At 40.2% G+C, this 14,233-nt stretch overlaps 1 protein-coding gene across 7 annotated transcripts in view; it reads right to left on the bottom strand.

Moving 5' to 3' along the window:
- Positions 1-5,107: 5,107 nt before the first annotated feature.
- The window catches only part of ITSN1 (intersectin 1), a 108,272-nt gene continuing 99,146 nt past the window's right edge, over positions 5,108-14,233 (bottom strand). For all 7 annotated transcript variants that reach the window (XM_075197208.1, XM_075197207.1, XM_075197210.1 and 4 more), the window contains 7 exons: positions 13,965-14,132; positions 12,370-12,582; positions 11,675-11,796; positions 9,390-9,472; positions 9,080-9,163; positions 8,709-8,882; positions 5,108-6,443 (listed from right to left, as the gene is read on the bottom strand). In XM_075197208.1, the coding sequence (XP_075053309.1) occupies positions 6,295-6,443; positions 8,709-8,882; positions 9,080-9,163; positions 9,390-9,472; positions 11,675-11,796; positions 12,370-12,582; positions 13,965-14,132 (993 nt within the window). In that variant the 3' untranslated portion in view covers positions 5,108-6,294. The remainder of the gene's footprint in view (positions 6,444-8,708; positions 8,883-9,079; positions 9,164-9,389; positions 9,473-11,674; positions 11,797-12,369; positions 12,583-13,964; positions 14,133-14,233) is intronic.

The following is a 14,233-nucleotide window of genomic DNA, read 5'->3' as shown; positions in this document are numbered from 1 at the left end:
AACTCTGATGCTTTTGAAACCTGTCTATAATGTTTCAAAATACAATTATATTACAGTGATCTGTAGGAATGTCTCTCCCACACTTTCTATATTCACAGGCAGGTTGCCTGTGATTCCCCTTATGTTGCTGAACTACAATTCCCAGCATGCCCTGGGACTTGGATCTTAACAACATCTGCAGAGCCACAGGTTACCGAAGTCTGTTTTTAAATGTTAAGCGATTTGTGCAATGGTATGTGTCCATTTTGGACTATTATTAACAAAAGGTGGTATTGCCTATAGGCTAAAGGCATTTAAAAGGATTGCCGTAGTGGCATACGTACCATATTAAAACACACGTACCATATTAAATGTCAATACATTAAAACATCAGACTCTACGGCAGTATTCAGTAGTCTCGTCAATAAACACCGTCCATGCTCTAAGACCGGAGTCGACAGTTGTGGCAACCTAAGGTCCTCAGCAATGAAGCCACAACTAGGGCTCTGAGAGATGCTATAGCCTGAATTAATTAGCTGCTTTTAATCAATACATTTGCAGCTGGAAAGTTTCCTGTATATGGAGTCACTGAAAATTCCACCATATGTGTTAAATACCTACACACAATGGAGGCAGCCATTTTGTTGACTGAATCCAAAACTCATGAGAATGCAGATTTAATTCACTAGGAAACAGTGAGGCAGAAGGCATGACGGTCTCGGGGATGTTGCTAGTCCCTAGAGAACGGATAGGCTGGATTTCCACGATTCATGTTCACATCTACAAAATGGCTGCCGTCACTGTGTGTAGGTGGCGGGTACATTTGAATGACAAATCTATCAATATCCCTACAAAACAGCACAATTAATAAAAGATGTTTTGGCAGTGAAAAGAATAGACTCTTTGCTGACAAATCATGACCAAAATAGCAAAGACGAGATGGCTTATTATTTATCAAGGGCCAAATAATCTGTAACCCATGGCAACCAATCACATTTGCTTAAAATTCTAAAGTAGTATCTGGTTGGTTGATTATGACCTGTGTACTGTAATAATCACGAGGTAAAATACTAAAATAGCTTCTAAAGTGTGACAGGAATGATGTAGAAATAGTTATTACAGGGTACCGTGACATGTATTGCTGATATCTGTTGCAATAAGTAGTGCTCCGGCAACAAACAAAAAAAACGCAACACACGTATTAAATATATAAAGTACACTTTTTAAAAACCCCACATTAGACTCCCCTTGATAAATCTATTTCTTGATATAATTCAAGAGTAAAGTGCATCCCTGGCCTAAATCCGGTGGAGGTAGCCACTTTGTGGATAAAACATATATGAGAATGCAGCCTATTCAATAGGAACTAGTGACATCATTGATGAAGTAGTCTCTTTGTTCCACATGCCTCAGAGATGTCATTAATTAAAAGTGAATTTATAGGTTAATTCAATATTCAGCCGACAAAATGGCTGCCTCCACTGCATGCAGACAAACGGTACACTTTAAAAGCTCTAGGACTAGAAAGGAATTTAAAGTACATTGAGGGAAGGAGTGATAACTCTTCATACACACTGAGGTCTATTTCTTGAAATAGCCCCAGTTAAAGTTGTGCATAGTTTATACATATACTGTATATGTGCTTTTAAAATGGACCAGTCACCTACACACTGACTTGGCAGCCATCTTGTTGGATTTACCTATATTTCATACATGCCAACTCTCACGGAAAGTCCGGGAGATTCCCGAAATTCGGGTCAGTCTCCCGGGCAAGCTGGCATTTCTCCCGCATCCCAATCTCACACCGAGAATCGCGTCATTTTGGAGGACGGGAAGGGGCGGGACGAGGCCAATCGCGTCATTTTGGCCCCGCCCCGCGACACAAATTACGTTTTCGCGGGGGCGGGGCCGGGCCAAAATGACGCGACTGGCCTCGTCCCGCCCCCTCCTGCCCTCCAGTCACGCCCCCTCTCCCGGAAACAAGTTTGCGGGAGTTGGTAAGTATGCTATATTTATTATACTAAAACCCAGTCATTCACTAGGAACAAGTAACATCATGAGAGCACTAAGATGATAAAAGAAAGTGCTTTGTGCCTCAGTGATGTCACTGGTTCCTAATGCTCTCTCATGAAGCCGACAAAATGGCTGCATTTAGTGTGTGTATGCGAAAAGGAACACTTTATATACCAAAGAGTATAAAGTCTTTGTTCACCAAGGGCCACACTTGAATCCCACTCTAGATAACCATGTTTTTCCCCCATGGCTGGAAATTTCAGCCATGCCCTGAACATAAGTGTTTATCTCAATGATACGTTGCACCTAAATGTGATATATAAATATATACATACATACATACACACACACACACTCTATATGCAGGCCCGTGGTTTGGGGGAGGATGAGGTGTTGAGACGGTATAATGCTTTAAATCAACAGGGTGGATTTGGTACTGCAGCAGAATAAACTTCAACTAAATAATTTGAAGAAGTGACACTATACTCAGAGTCATATTTCTCAGTTATGCTGTGCTAGGAAACTATGAATAAACCCCTAATTTAGAAATGGTACGCTCCACATTAGCGGGCCAATGTCCCCTTTTTTGACTTGGAAAAAAAGTCTCACACTGATCAATCACAAAAAAAAGGAAGAAACTGAATAGAAGAATGTATATGAAATGAATACAAAGGTACTTTTCAGCTGCCCCTTGGAACAGTGCTGCCCTATCCAACTGCCTCTAGTTCAGCTTTACACATCGGAGGAAATGGTTAATTTTTACGATTCAGAAACTGTTCAATTTGCAGGAGTTGCATTTAATCCTATGTTGCAATTAGGACAAGTGTGCTGTGAATCCCATTGCAGTCAGCCAGATATATACTAGCGATATTCATTCTAGAGCTCAAACATATCAAATGTGAATATAGCTGGTAAATGGGACATTACTGATTCCACCTTTTGCGTGATCCCTAAAGACAGGATTCAGAAACACTAATCTAGTGTCCTGATTTCTCACCCCTGATATACCTCCTACAGGACATAATTTTCAGATATCTCAGATAATTGCTATTTCTCTCATAATTAAATTAATTCAACTATGCATGGCTAAGCCTCAGTGGTAGTAACGAATGTCCACTTTTAATTTTCTTTATATTATTAAAACACTCAGACCCTACGTTTCTTTCTATGTAACTGAATCCTGTATTTGGTGAGTTTAGTCCAGAAGATACCCTATTAAGTTTGGGTTTATGATATTTCTGGTCACGGTTCCTTTGGCAACAAACGGAAGAAAGCGATGGTCAGAAACGCCACCATTCTCTAAAAAGAGCGCTTAGTCTCTTACGATAGGTCACTGCACACTTGTGATAACTGCTCCATGTTAGTCATTATAAAGATCCCTGCCCACGAGGAATAAGAGATGTTTTCTGCAGCTCTTTCCATTGCCCCTTTTTAATCAGAAGGGTGTTGGAGGAGAGAAGCACTTTGACGGATCTTTCCTGAGCTACACAACAAGTTCCATATAAACCTTTAGAGACCTTCCTAGTGGAATTCAGAAGTTGTTTTAACTCTTAAATAAAGACCAATTGTGAGACGCGTCTATTTAAGAGGGGAACTACCTTCAGAGAAGGACAACAAAATAGATCTGCCTGGAAGACAATTCTCTGAAGGCAGAGTTCCCCTTTAAGACCACAACATCATACTGTATATAGGACGTTTTGTGATAAAGCATCTCTAAGTGTATTAAACTTGATGCTGTTTTCCTGCTGATAAAGCTACAGACTGTCACATTTTCACTGATAAACAAAAGGCTTTTACTGCGATTCCAGATCTGTTCTAAAGCACCAGGGTAATTAGGTAATAATAGTACAATTGGATTCTAGTTGGACTCTTAGCGCAGGTTGTGTGTTCAAGAAGAACTTGTTTAAGGCTGATGAACAAGAATATACACAGGGACTATATAACGATAATAATACAGGCACATATACAACACAGTATTAATCAGAGTTAGCTTACGTTGATAGGAGGGGACAATACTGAACAGCATTGATAAACGAAACCATTATTGTAGAACAGGCTCGGGTAATGTGTGGCTTTCTAGAATGCTGGGACTTGTAGTTCCACCTTCCCAAAGAGCCACAAGTTGTCCAGGCCTATTCTAGAAAAATATATGCGTAATATGTGACTCGTTTCCAATTACCATACATGGACACCTGGTATTATGTTTATTTATATAAATACAAGTGTGTATATCCTTATACCATTTATTTTGGAGGGGGAAGTTCTGTTCGTACAGCACTCTTATTTATGAATCATTATCTTTAAATAAGGATGTACCACATTGAGTCAAACGGCTTAACCCTAAGTACCGCTAAATGCTCAACAATACCATCTACAAGAGGTTAGAATGCCTATAAAAAGGCGAAACGCTGTATATTGTTCATTGTTCAGCTTAATTTCGTACCACAATACAGGGAAAATTCTGCAGAAAAATAAATTGTACAGATCTCCCACATAAATTAAACATTTTACTGTTAAACTCAGACAGGGTTATGTATTAATGTCACAGAGTAGGCAGAGATCTTTGCCCCTAATGTGTAAATTCAAATAGGCATAAAAGACTTTCTGCACAAAATAAATTTTGTCACTATGTTTACAGCCTGCCCAAGGGGAAATAATATATACAGAGCAGAACCGCCTCTTAAGAAAGTGCTAACAAATACATGAGACACAGGAAATTTAGACAGTGTCTGCGACTTCAGATTGCCGGAGAGTTTCATTAGTAAAACTTCCGGGTACAATAATCAAAAAAAACAAAAAAAACCAACAAAATAGGATACATAGCTCAGAGGTCAAATACTAAAAAATATGTCTACAATCTATTGGCGGCTGGTTTAGAATGACTAAAGATGAAATATAAAAGGAATAGGAACCTAAATTTTTAAATTATATCCTTCAATTAATAATCATAATTTTTTCTGCTGCCGTTTGGCAGAAATAAAACACTTGCTAAAGCTGTTTTCACACATCATCTTGTCTATCCAGCCAAAGGTTATAAAATGATTTAGTAAATATACACACATTTGGCTATCACAGCCCCGTCCCCCTTCCTTGACTCATTAATTATAACAAGACATTGCAGAAAGCCTGACTTTACAAATCCGTTAGGTGCGTCAAACTTCTGTTACATTACCAAACAGGTAATTCTCTAGTCTACCATTGTTATCTAATGTAAGACAGCAGAAGATAAACAAATATGACTGAGTAGAAAATTATCTTATTATCAATATAGGAATATAATAGATTAACGTTTGGAGAAACATCTTTAAGGTAAGCCTGATGCAAATATCAAGACAACTAAGGTGCTTATTTAGGACAGCACAATCTAGTGTTGATACCTGATTAGTTATTATAAACCATTCTACTCGCACTCGATTCATTAAATTTGTTTTAGGTGGAGGTTCATGAGATAAGTTTAACCCCCCCCCCACAAATGTTTACTTATTAAACCTTCCACGTGATATTTACAGCAGGGGACCTGTTTGCTCCAACAGCCCCACATTACAACTTTTCTTCCCCCTCGGCCGGACCCAACCACCAGCGTTTTGGACAACGCAAGAATTGGCGGACGCAGGAACAGAGAGCGCTGACGGTAAGTAAACATTTGGGGTTTTTTTTCTCACTGTACTCCTGTGTAGTAAATGAATTACAGTCCTTTCCCACCACCAGAAAAAGACTATAACTGAACCGAACGTATTTCTAAGACGTCTTGGAAAAGAACAACGTACATACAAATAGTTCTTGGCTATTTGGATTAGTTGAATGTTTCTTATCTGTCCTTGGTCTCTGATTTATTTTGGTCAAAATATCCTCTATTTGTATTAGGCAACTCATGACTCCCCAGCTTTTGTGGAACTACAAGATCCAGCATGCCTTGCCAGCTGTCGGAAAGGCTTGTTGGGACTGAGAGTTCATAATGACATGAGTAGCGGAAACCCTGAAAGTAAACCACCCCCTCCCCATACTAGAATGTAATAATTTATTTTAAAACTACACACTGAGTTAGCGATGCCGAGGAATTTACAACATCTCCTAAATATTTATGTCACAGCAAAGGTCATTTGTATTCAGAAACGAAAAAACTATATTCTAAAATCTAACATGAAGTCCCACATATAAAACACAGAAATTTTCTTAGAAAATGGCAATTCCAATTAAAAATCTCTGATGATAAAACGGAGATCCAGATATGGCGACAAACCATTGTGAAAAGGCCCGAGGGCAGGAGCGGAGGAGGACGACATGGGGCTTGTGCGATTCTTCCTAGGGTTCGTCAAATAACTGCAAGTCCAGACGGACGACTATCTCCCCTGTTGGGACTTCATGTAATAGCAGACACTTAGTAACCGGACCCTTTGAGCCTTGGTCTTTCTTTATGTCTGCCACTCGGATTTCCGTTCGCCCCAGAAAATCTGAAACAGCGAAATGCGTCACATTTAGTAATATCACACATTAGGATTATTTGTCTTTAGAAGACCTTAAAATAAACCTGATATCTTAAATTAAGAGTACTATTGGTGAACCTACATTTAGACCAGTGATTCATCAGACTACAAATGGTCATGTGTTTTTTGTTTTTTTTGTAGGAGTTTCGATAAAAAGGACATTAATGAGATGGTTTTGCTGGTTATCAAATCAGGTGAGATTAAGTGAGATTTTCTTTGAAAAGAGGTGATTAGAGCTAGTATTAGGTAGGATAAAATTGTGTCAGTAGAAAGAGAAAAATGAATATGATGATCTAACAATTTTATTAGTGAGGTCGCTATAGACTGGAAGGTGTGTGAGTAACAGGGTCAAGAGGATAGGTGGATGAGCAAGAGCAAAATGATTAGCTTATTACATGGTAGTGCGCAATAAGTTTACAAAGAGAGGCTCATGGAGACACACACAGGATGGTACAGGACCAATGTCACGACTAATAGGTGAAGAAATGATGATTTACAATCAATGAAAAATATTTCCTCATTACTTGTGTCTGACTGAGATTAGGAGTATGTGATGCATATAATACTTTGTTTACATGGATTTGTACATATAGGTGTCCTTACTGAGCCCACTATGTTGTAAGGAGTTATTATAATTATCAGCATATATTTATAGAGTGCCAACATGGACTATATACACCAGATAATAGTGCACGCTGCATCTGGGGTCTGTCCTGCTGTCACAGTCCGTGTTTACGTGCATTGTATGGATATTCTTCATAGAGATCAATGGTCCCTATCCTTAGGTGTTCTGTGACGTACAGAATGACTATAACCAGCAGGGCAGACAAGGCCCCTGCTTCACTAAGTCATTATTCTGCTCACTGTGATCCTACGTTCATTCTCCATAACTTCAGTACAGAGGGGACGTGCGGGGGACCTAGGGCCAAATATAGGAGCGAGGGGTTAATGGCAGCCAGACTAGGAGTGAGAATGATAGAGGAGAAAAGCACATGGTAAGATACACGTACACGTACATGTATGATTACATACAGCGAGACACACACACACACACAGACACTATACATGTATACTTTTATGCAGGTTACAGAAGTCAAAGGTGACTTTTAATAGCTGTAATAATGTACAGCAGGCCATGTATTATTCCTGATGACATCACAACTAATGGATTATAAGCAATGACATCAAAACTCACTGTTTATACAGATATTATTTGCACAGGCTTACACATATATTATGTATGGTTTTGCGTGCGAATAGGTGCTGGGAACGACACTGATACACAGTATATATGGCCCAGTGAGTGTATCGCTCCCAGTAAGTATATCTGTGTCCCAGTATATATATCCCATTGCTGGGTATATATGTCCCAGTATATATGTACCATTGCTGGGTATATATGTCCCAGTATATATATCCCATTGCTGGGTATATATGTCCCAGTATATATGTACCATTGCTGGGTATATATGTCCCAGTATGTATGTACCATTGCTGGGTATATATGTCCCAGTATATATATCCCATTGCTGGGTATATATGTCCCAGTATATATGTACCATTGCTGGGTATATATGTTCCAGTACATATGTACTATTGCTGGGTATATATGTCCCAGTACATATGTACTATTGCTGGGTATATATGTCCCAGTATATATGTACCATTGCTGGGTATATATGTCCCAGTATATATGTACCATTTCTGGGTATATATGTCCCAGTATATATGTACCATTGCTGGGTATATATGTCCCAGTATATATATCCCATTGCTGTGTATATATTTCCCAGTATATATGTACCTTTGCTGGGTATATATGTCCCAGTATATATATCCCATTGCTGGGTATATATGTCCCAGTATATATGAACCATATGGGCAGCACAGTGGCCTAGTGGTTAGCACTTCTGCTTCACAGCACTGGGGTCATGAGTTTGGCCTTATCTGTGTGGAGTTTGTATGTTCTCCCTGTGTTTGCGTGGGTTTCCTCCGGGTGCTCCAGTTTCCTCCCACACTCCAAAAACATACTGATAGTTTAATTGGCTGCTATCAAAATTGACCCTAGTCTGTGTCTGACTGTCTCCCTCTCTGTCTGTGTGTGTATGTTATGGAATTTAGACTGTAAGCTTCAATGGGGCAGATGTGAGTGAGTTCTCTGTACAGCGCTGCAGAATTAGTGGCGCTATATAAATAAATGATGATGATGATGAACCATTGCTGGGTACTGACCGTCTGGAGAGAACTGGTCCCTTTCGAACACTGTGATGCACAGGACGTCCTGCTCCAGGTCCTTGATGAAGAACTGGCAGTTAGAATTCCACTTGGGGTTCAATGTGTCCTGGATGGTCTTCGTGATATGACACTGGGAGCCCATAGTGATCTCACAGTATGGATTACTCTTCCCTGGACAGGATAATAAACACAATTTACAGATACACTGAGAATCTGCAGCCCTGGTAGATATCTCATGCTCAGATCTAATCCCCATGAGGTGTACTGCTGCCTACATAATACATCCATAGACATCTGTTATTCAGTACATTCTCCTATCCACAGACACAACCACCAAGCTCTCTTCCGTGGGAGTACAGCGTTCTTACCATGTGACCTGCAGGGCTTTAACTCGATGCCTTCTACAATGTTCACCATCAGTCTACCAATTCCTGTAGCCCTCTGAGATCGCACTGTTAGACAAGAATAAATAAGTGTTTCTGCCCCATCCATCGACTGCTGATTCCCATATATTGATAATAGTTATAATTCCATAAAGTTATAATTAGTCATATAAGGCTCATGCCATTACTCATATCATGTTTTTAACGGTAAAAACCACTGGGAGCATGGATCAGGGGATCCTACTGGAACATAAATCCATATTTATTACATGAGTAATAAATATAAGAGCTTTACCCAAATACGCTTTCTCCCTTTTCTTCTTCTCTGTCTCTATGTATAACTCTGAGGCGGCTTTAATTTTCTGCACCCATGCTGTCCTGCAGGAAAGAAACACAAGCACCGCTTACATTATTATATATTCACATTGTGATAAAATACATATTGTATCAACCCTGTTCTATTATACTGCGTTCTATAGAGACAAGGTCCAGGCTGAGGTGCATCATGGGATATCTGGGCCCGGCAGAGTTCCCTGTGATTCTGTGTATATCAAATAGCACAGAGTAGACAGTACACTACTGGTAGATGCACAGATCATAGGAATCTCCAACCTCCTAGTCCAGTGATGGCTAACCTGTGACACTACAGGTATTGTGAAACTACAAGCCCCAGCATGCTTTGCCAGCTATCAGCTAGTTATCTACTGGCAAAGCATGCTGGGGCTTGTAGTTTCACAACACCTGGGGGTAAATGTATGAATCCGGGTTCTTCAACACCTGCGAGTTCAGCGTCTTCAGCGCTTAAATTTAAAGCGGCGCTGCCTTGTAAAGGGAAGTTTCCCTTTACAAGGCAGCGCCGCTTTAAATTTAAGCGCTGAAGACGCCGAACTCGCGGGTGTTAAAGAACCCGGAGCTTCATACATTTACCCCCTGGAGTGTCACAGGTTAGCCATCACTGTCCTAGTCATATATACAGATATCTATGTAAGGTGATATTAAAAACACCCATTGGTCCCATTTTTTGGCAGCTGCTAAATCCTTAATAGCAAAGCACTGGAAGGACCCTAGGGCTCCCTCTATGCAAGAGTTACGGTCCTACATAAGACATGTCGCAAGCATGGAGAGTATAACGTGCTACCTTCATGATAAATCATACAATTTCGATAGGGTGTGGGCCCCGTGGTATTTACTAGAGAGCCGTAGCTGCCTATCCAATACGGCTCCTCCTCCTGCAGATGGAATTTAGTTCTTGGGCCGCCTCCGGACCCCCCAGGCTGGATATGGTGCGCTGCTGGTAAGTAATGTTTGTATGCTATTTTTCTTTTTGGTAGTTAATGTAATTGTGTGGCTTAGCTTTTTCTAGCAACGTTCCAACTTTGTTTGCTTATTTATTTATTAGCTATATTGTTATCAAAATTTGTGCCTTCCTACCCCCCACCCTTTCTCTTTCCCCCTCCCCACCAATATAAAAATATAAAACATAGAGGAGAAAGAAAAAAACACCCATTGGTGTACTGAAAGAAGTTCTGCAGATGGTATATGAGTATGAATCCCAGGTTATCTGATTTTTATAGACTGGTACTAAAAACTGCCACTGGATATCCTTTCAGTGTTCCTGTCACTATACACAGTGGAGGCAGCCATTTTGTGTACTGAGTCAATAATCATAAGAGTGCCACAATGTCACTAGGAACCAGTGTCATTCTTATCATGAATGTCTACCTCTGACCTGCGCCTTGTCTTGTCTCTGGTAACCACCTCTCACTCCTGCCTACAAGACTTCTCCCGTGCTGCTCCCCACTTATGGAATTCCCTACCACGCCCAATCAGACTTTCTCACAGCCTTCAAATCTTTAGACGTTCTCTAAAAAAAACCATCTCTTTTTTAGAGGCGACTGTATCCCTGATAATACTATTCACACTAATGCACACTCACAACTGTCCCAATCTCCACTCTGAGCCAGACTCCTTTTGTCTCGGCTGTGCCCTCTTTCACTTATAATGTAAGCTCTCTAATGAGCAGGGTCCTTCATACCCTTTGTTTTCATATCTGAGGTTATTTTGTCTGTTTTTTATGCCCCGTTTCCCTACTGTACGGCGCTGTGGAGCACTGAGGCGCCTTACACATCTACGATGATAATAATATATGTCAGTTCTGTCCACATAATAGCTCCCTGCAGGTATACATTCAATAATTTGTTTATCAGATATAAGGTAATAGGATCCCTACTGAATGATTAAATATACTATCTAAAATGAGGTGTAGTATGGATTGTAAGCTTGTGAGCAGGGCTTCTTACCTCTCTGTCTGTATTACCCAGTATTGTTTTATTACGGTGTTTGCTCTCAATTGTAAAGTGCTATGGGATTTGCTGGCGCTATATAAATAAACAATGATGATAATTATGATGATGATGATGATGATAGTGTTTACAGACCAGGAAAATGTAATAATTTAACTCATTTTAAACTGTGACCCTCTCTTTGCTGAATCTGCTCTGTCTTTATGAAATAAGCATCAATTGCTATCATTGTACAAGAGCCGGTCTCTCTCCACGTTCATGTATGTGTTATTCTCACCTCTCATTTATACTCTCCGCACGAAGCGTGTACACCCGATCAATGTGAGAAATGTGGAAGATAGGCTCATCCCCCGAGGGGTCTGTGGGAAGTTTCACCAGTACTTCATTCAGGAAGATAGGCTGCAGTAATGGTATAGAATGGCGTGTTTAGCATATGCATCTCTTATAACACTATAACATGGGAAGATAGAGTACCACTTAGGACCATTACATAGGTATTGATGGTATGAATGTAGAGCTGTTGGACATGAATATCAGTACACTATCGCAATGATCACTGTATCATATGGCACAGAACTGTGGAAACGTTAATATATGTAATATCTGTGCAACGTGACGTCATCTCTTGGGCGAGTTCTGGAATGATCACATGACTTTCAGTAAAGTACTGTAGTCTGTGCAGAGCTCAAAAAGGTATGACACAGTACACACACTGCATAGGGACATTTAGATAAGGAGCAATTAGCAAACTTTAGTGCAAAATAATTACAGTACAGTAGGACAAATGGGAGTAAAAAAAAAGGGTAGTTATTTAGGAAGAAAATGTTATATGTAGTAGTACTGTATTGTAGCGCCCTCTAGTGGATTAATCTCAGTACAACCGTACCACTCACATCTACCTAGAAAAAGCCTAGAGTTCACAAAGAAATAATAAATAAAAATAAAGCTTTTCCTTTCAATGTCCTCACTCACCGTCTTGTACATTTTGTACTGCAGGTTGGACTTGGGGCTGAACACTTTGTCAGTGCCCGACGAGCCCAGAGGTTTAATGACCTGGGTCAGCAGTAGGAAGTCATTAAACAGAAAACCATACAACTCCTTGTTGCTCTTTGCCTTGTAAAGTTTCCCGCTGTGCAGGAACTTGCGTGGTCCCAAGCAGTTTGTCACAGAGTTAAAGACCAGTTGCTGAATGGAAAAAGGGAGACAAGATCCCATTAGCCACTGAATACCCGATACTAAATAAGTAATATTTTACACCAGTTTCATGGGATAAAGCGCCCTTTATTGGTTGTAAAACATCATCATCACCATTTATTTATATAGCGCCACTGATTCCGCAGCGCTATTCAGAGAACTCATTCACATCATTCCCTGCCCCATTGGAGCTTACAGTCTAAATTCCCTAACACACACACACAGACAGAGAGAGACTAGGGTCAATTTTGATAGCAGCCAATTAACCTACTAGTACGTTTTTTGGAGTGTGGGAGGAAACCGGAGCACCCAGAGGAAACTCACGCAAACACGGGGAGAACATACAAGCTCCACACAGATAAGGCCATGGTCGGGAATTGAACTCATGACCCCAGCGCTGTGAGGCAGAAGTGCTAACCACTTAGCCACTGTGCTGCCCAAACATGGCAGGGCATGCTGAGACCGGTAGTTCCACAACACCTGGAGAGTCACATGGCACCTACCTACCTGGTTTTAACTTAATATCATAACCTAGCGGCATAGAGAGTACATGAATTTTCAGATCCTTGATTCAACAGTATTTAAAGATAACATGTAATTACTGCACTGTCCACATCTACTTCTTTTATTCAATTATATTTGCAAATGGCATGTTGCATGTGAATCCTCCGTCTATACCTAGTAGAGGGCATACATTGTTGAAGCATTCTCTCGTTTCAATCTATGTTATCAGACATTTTTAGCTCCACAATGGTTGCCAACCTTACTGATCTCCCCCTTAGCTCTGTATATTACCAACATGAGTCCATTGAAATCCTTACACAGGCTTCGGTTACAGAGTTATAAATAGTAATGAAAGCTGTACAGCAGGAATATTTTAAGGGAAATATTTCAAAACACCATTTGAGAATACTTATGAAAAAATAAAACATGGTTTAAAGTGCCTTTCACATAAAAATATGTGGGACCTTTGATGGCTTAGGGCCAAGCACGTGACACTTAGGGCCAAAACAACACACATTAGAGGAAGCTGCGTTAGTGCAATTTGTCACATCCTGTGCAGCAAAACTAGGAATAATATCACTGTTAAATATCCTAACATCGTCCCATGTGGATAACATAACATTGACCTGTAAAAGACAACCTCAGATTTTTTAAAACATAGCATATCTTTATTTTTCACTACTAATTATGATTTCAGTAAAGCCTAGAGAACCACAGAACAGTGCACGGTTACACTGAGACAAACACATATTGATATATTTTGTAGAGCGTCTTATACACCCCACAAGTTTACTATGACCCCTTATTCCCTGGAAAATGTTCTGTTCCTGCCTGCGATTTATTATTCTGTTCCTCTGGTGGGGACTCACCTCGGATAATCCCTCACACTGCACGTGAGCCTGAATCCACTCCAGCCGGTCGGAGTTTTCCTTCTCCCTGACGCCCTCGTTGACCTGGGAACAGAGCTCCTCTGCTTTCTCCAGAGCGTGCTTCAAGTGACTGTGGTCTGGGTGATTTTCTGGTGTATTTTCTATAATCTAAATATAAATATGGAAAGTTAAGAGTTCCAGTGAACTGTGACAATTATATTAAATGACATGTCCAAGCATATTAAACGTTCAATGTTAACCATCCTTCC

The sequence above is a fragment of the Mixophyes fleayi genome, chromosome 2 (assembly GCF_038048845.1).
Source record: "Mixophyes fleayi isolate aMixFle1 chromosome 2, aMixFle1.hap1, whole genome shotgun sequence".
Lineage (NCBI taxonomy): Eukaryota > Metazoa > Chordata > Amphibia > Anura > Limnodynastidae > Mixophyes > Mixophyes fleayi.
This window is presented reverse-complemented; position numbering and strand designations above follow the sequence as displayed.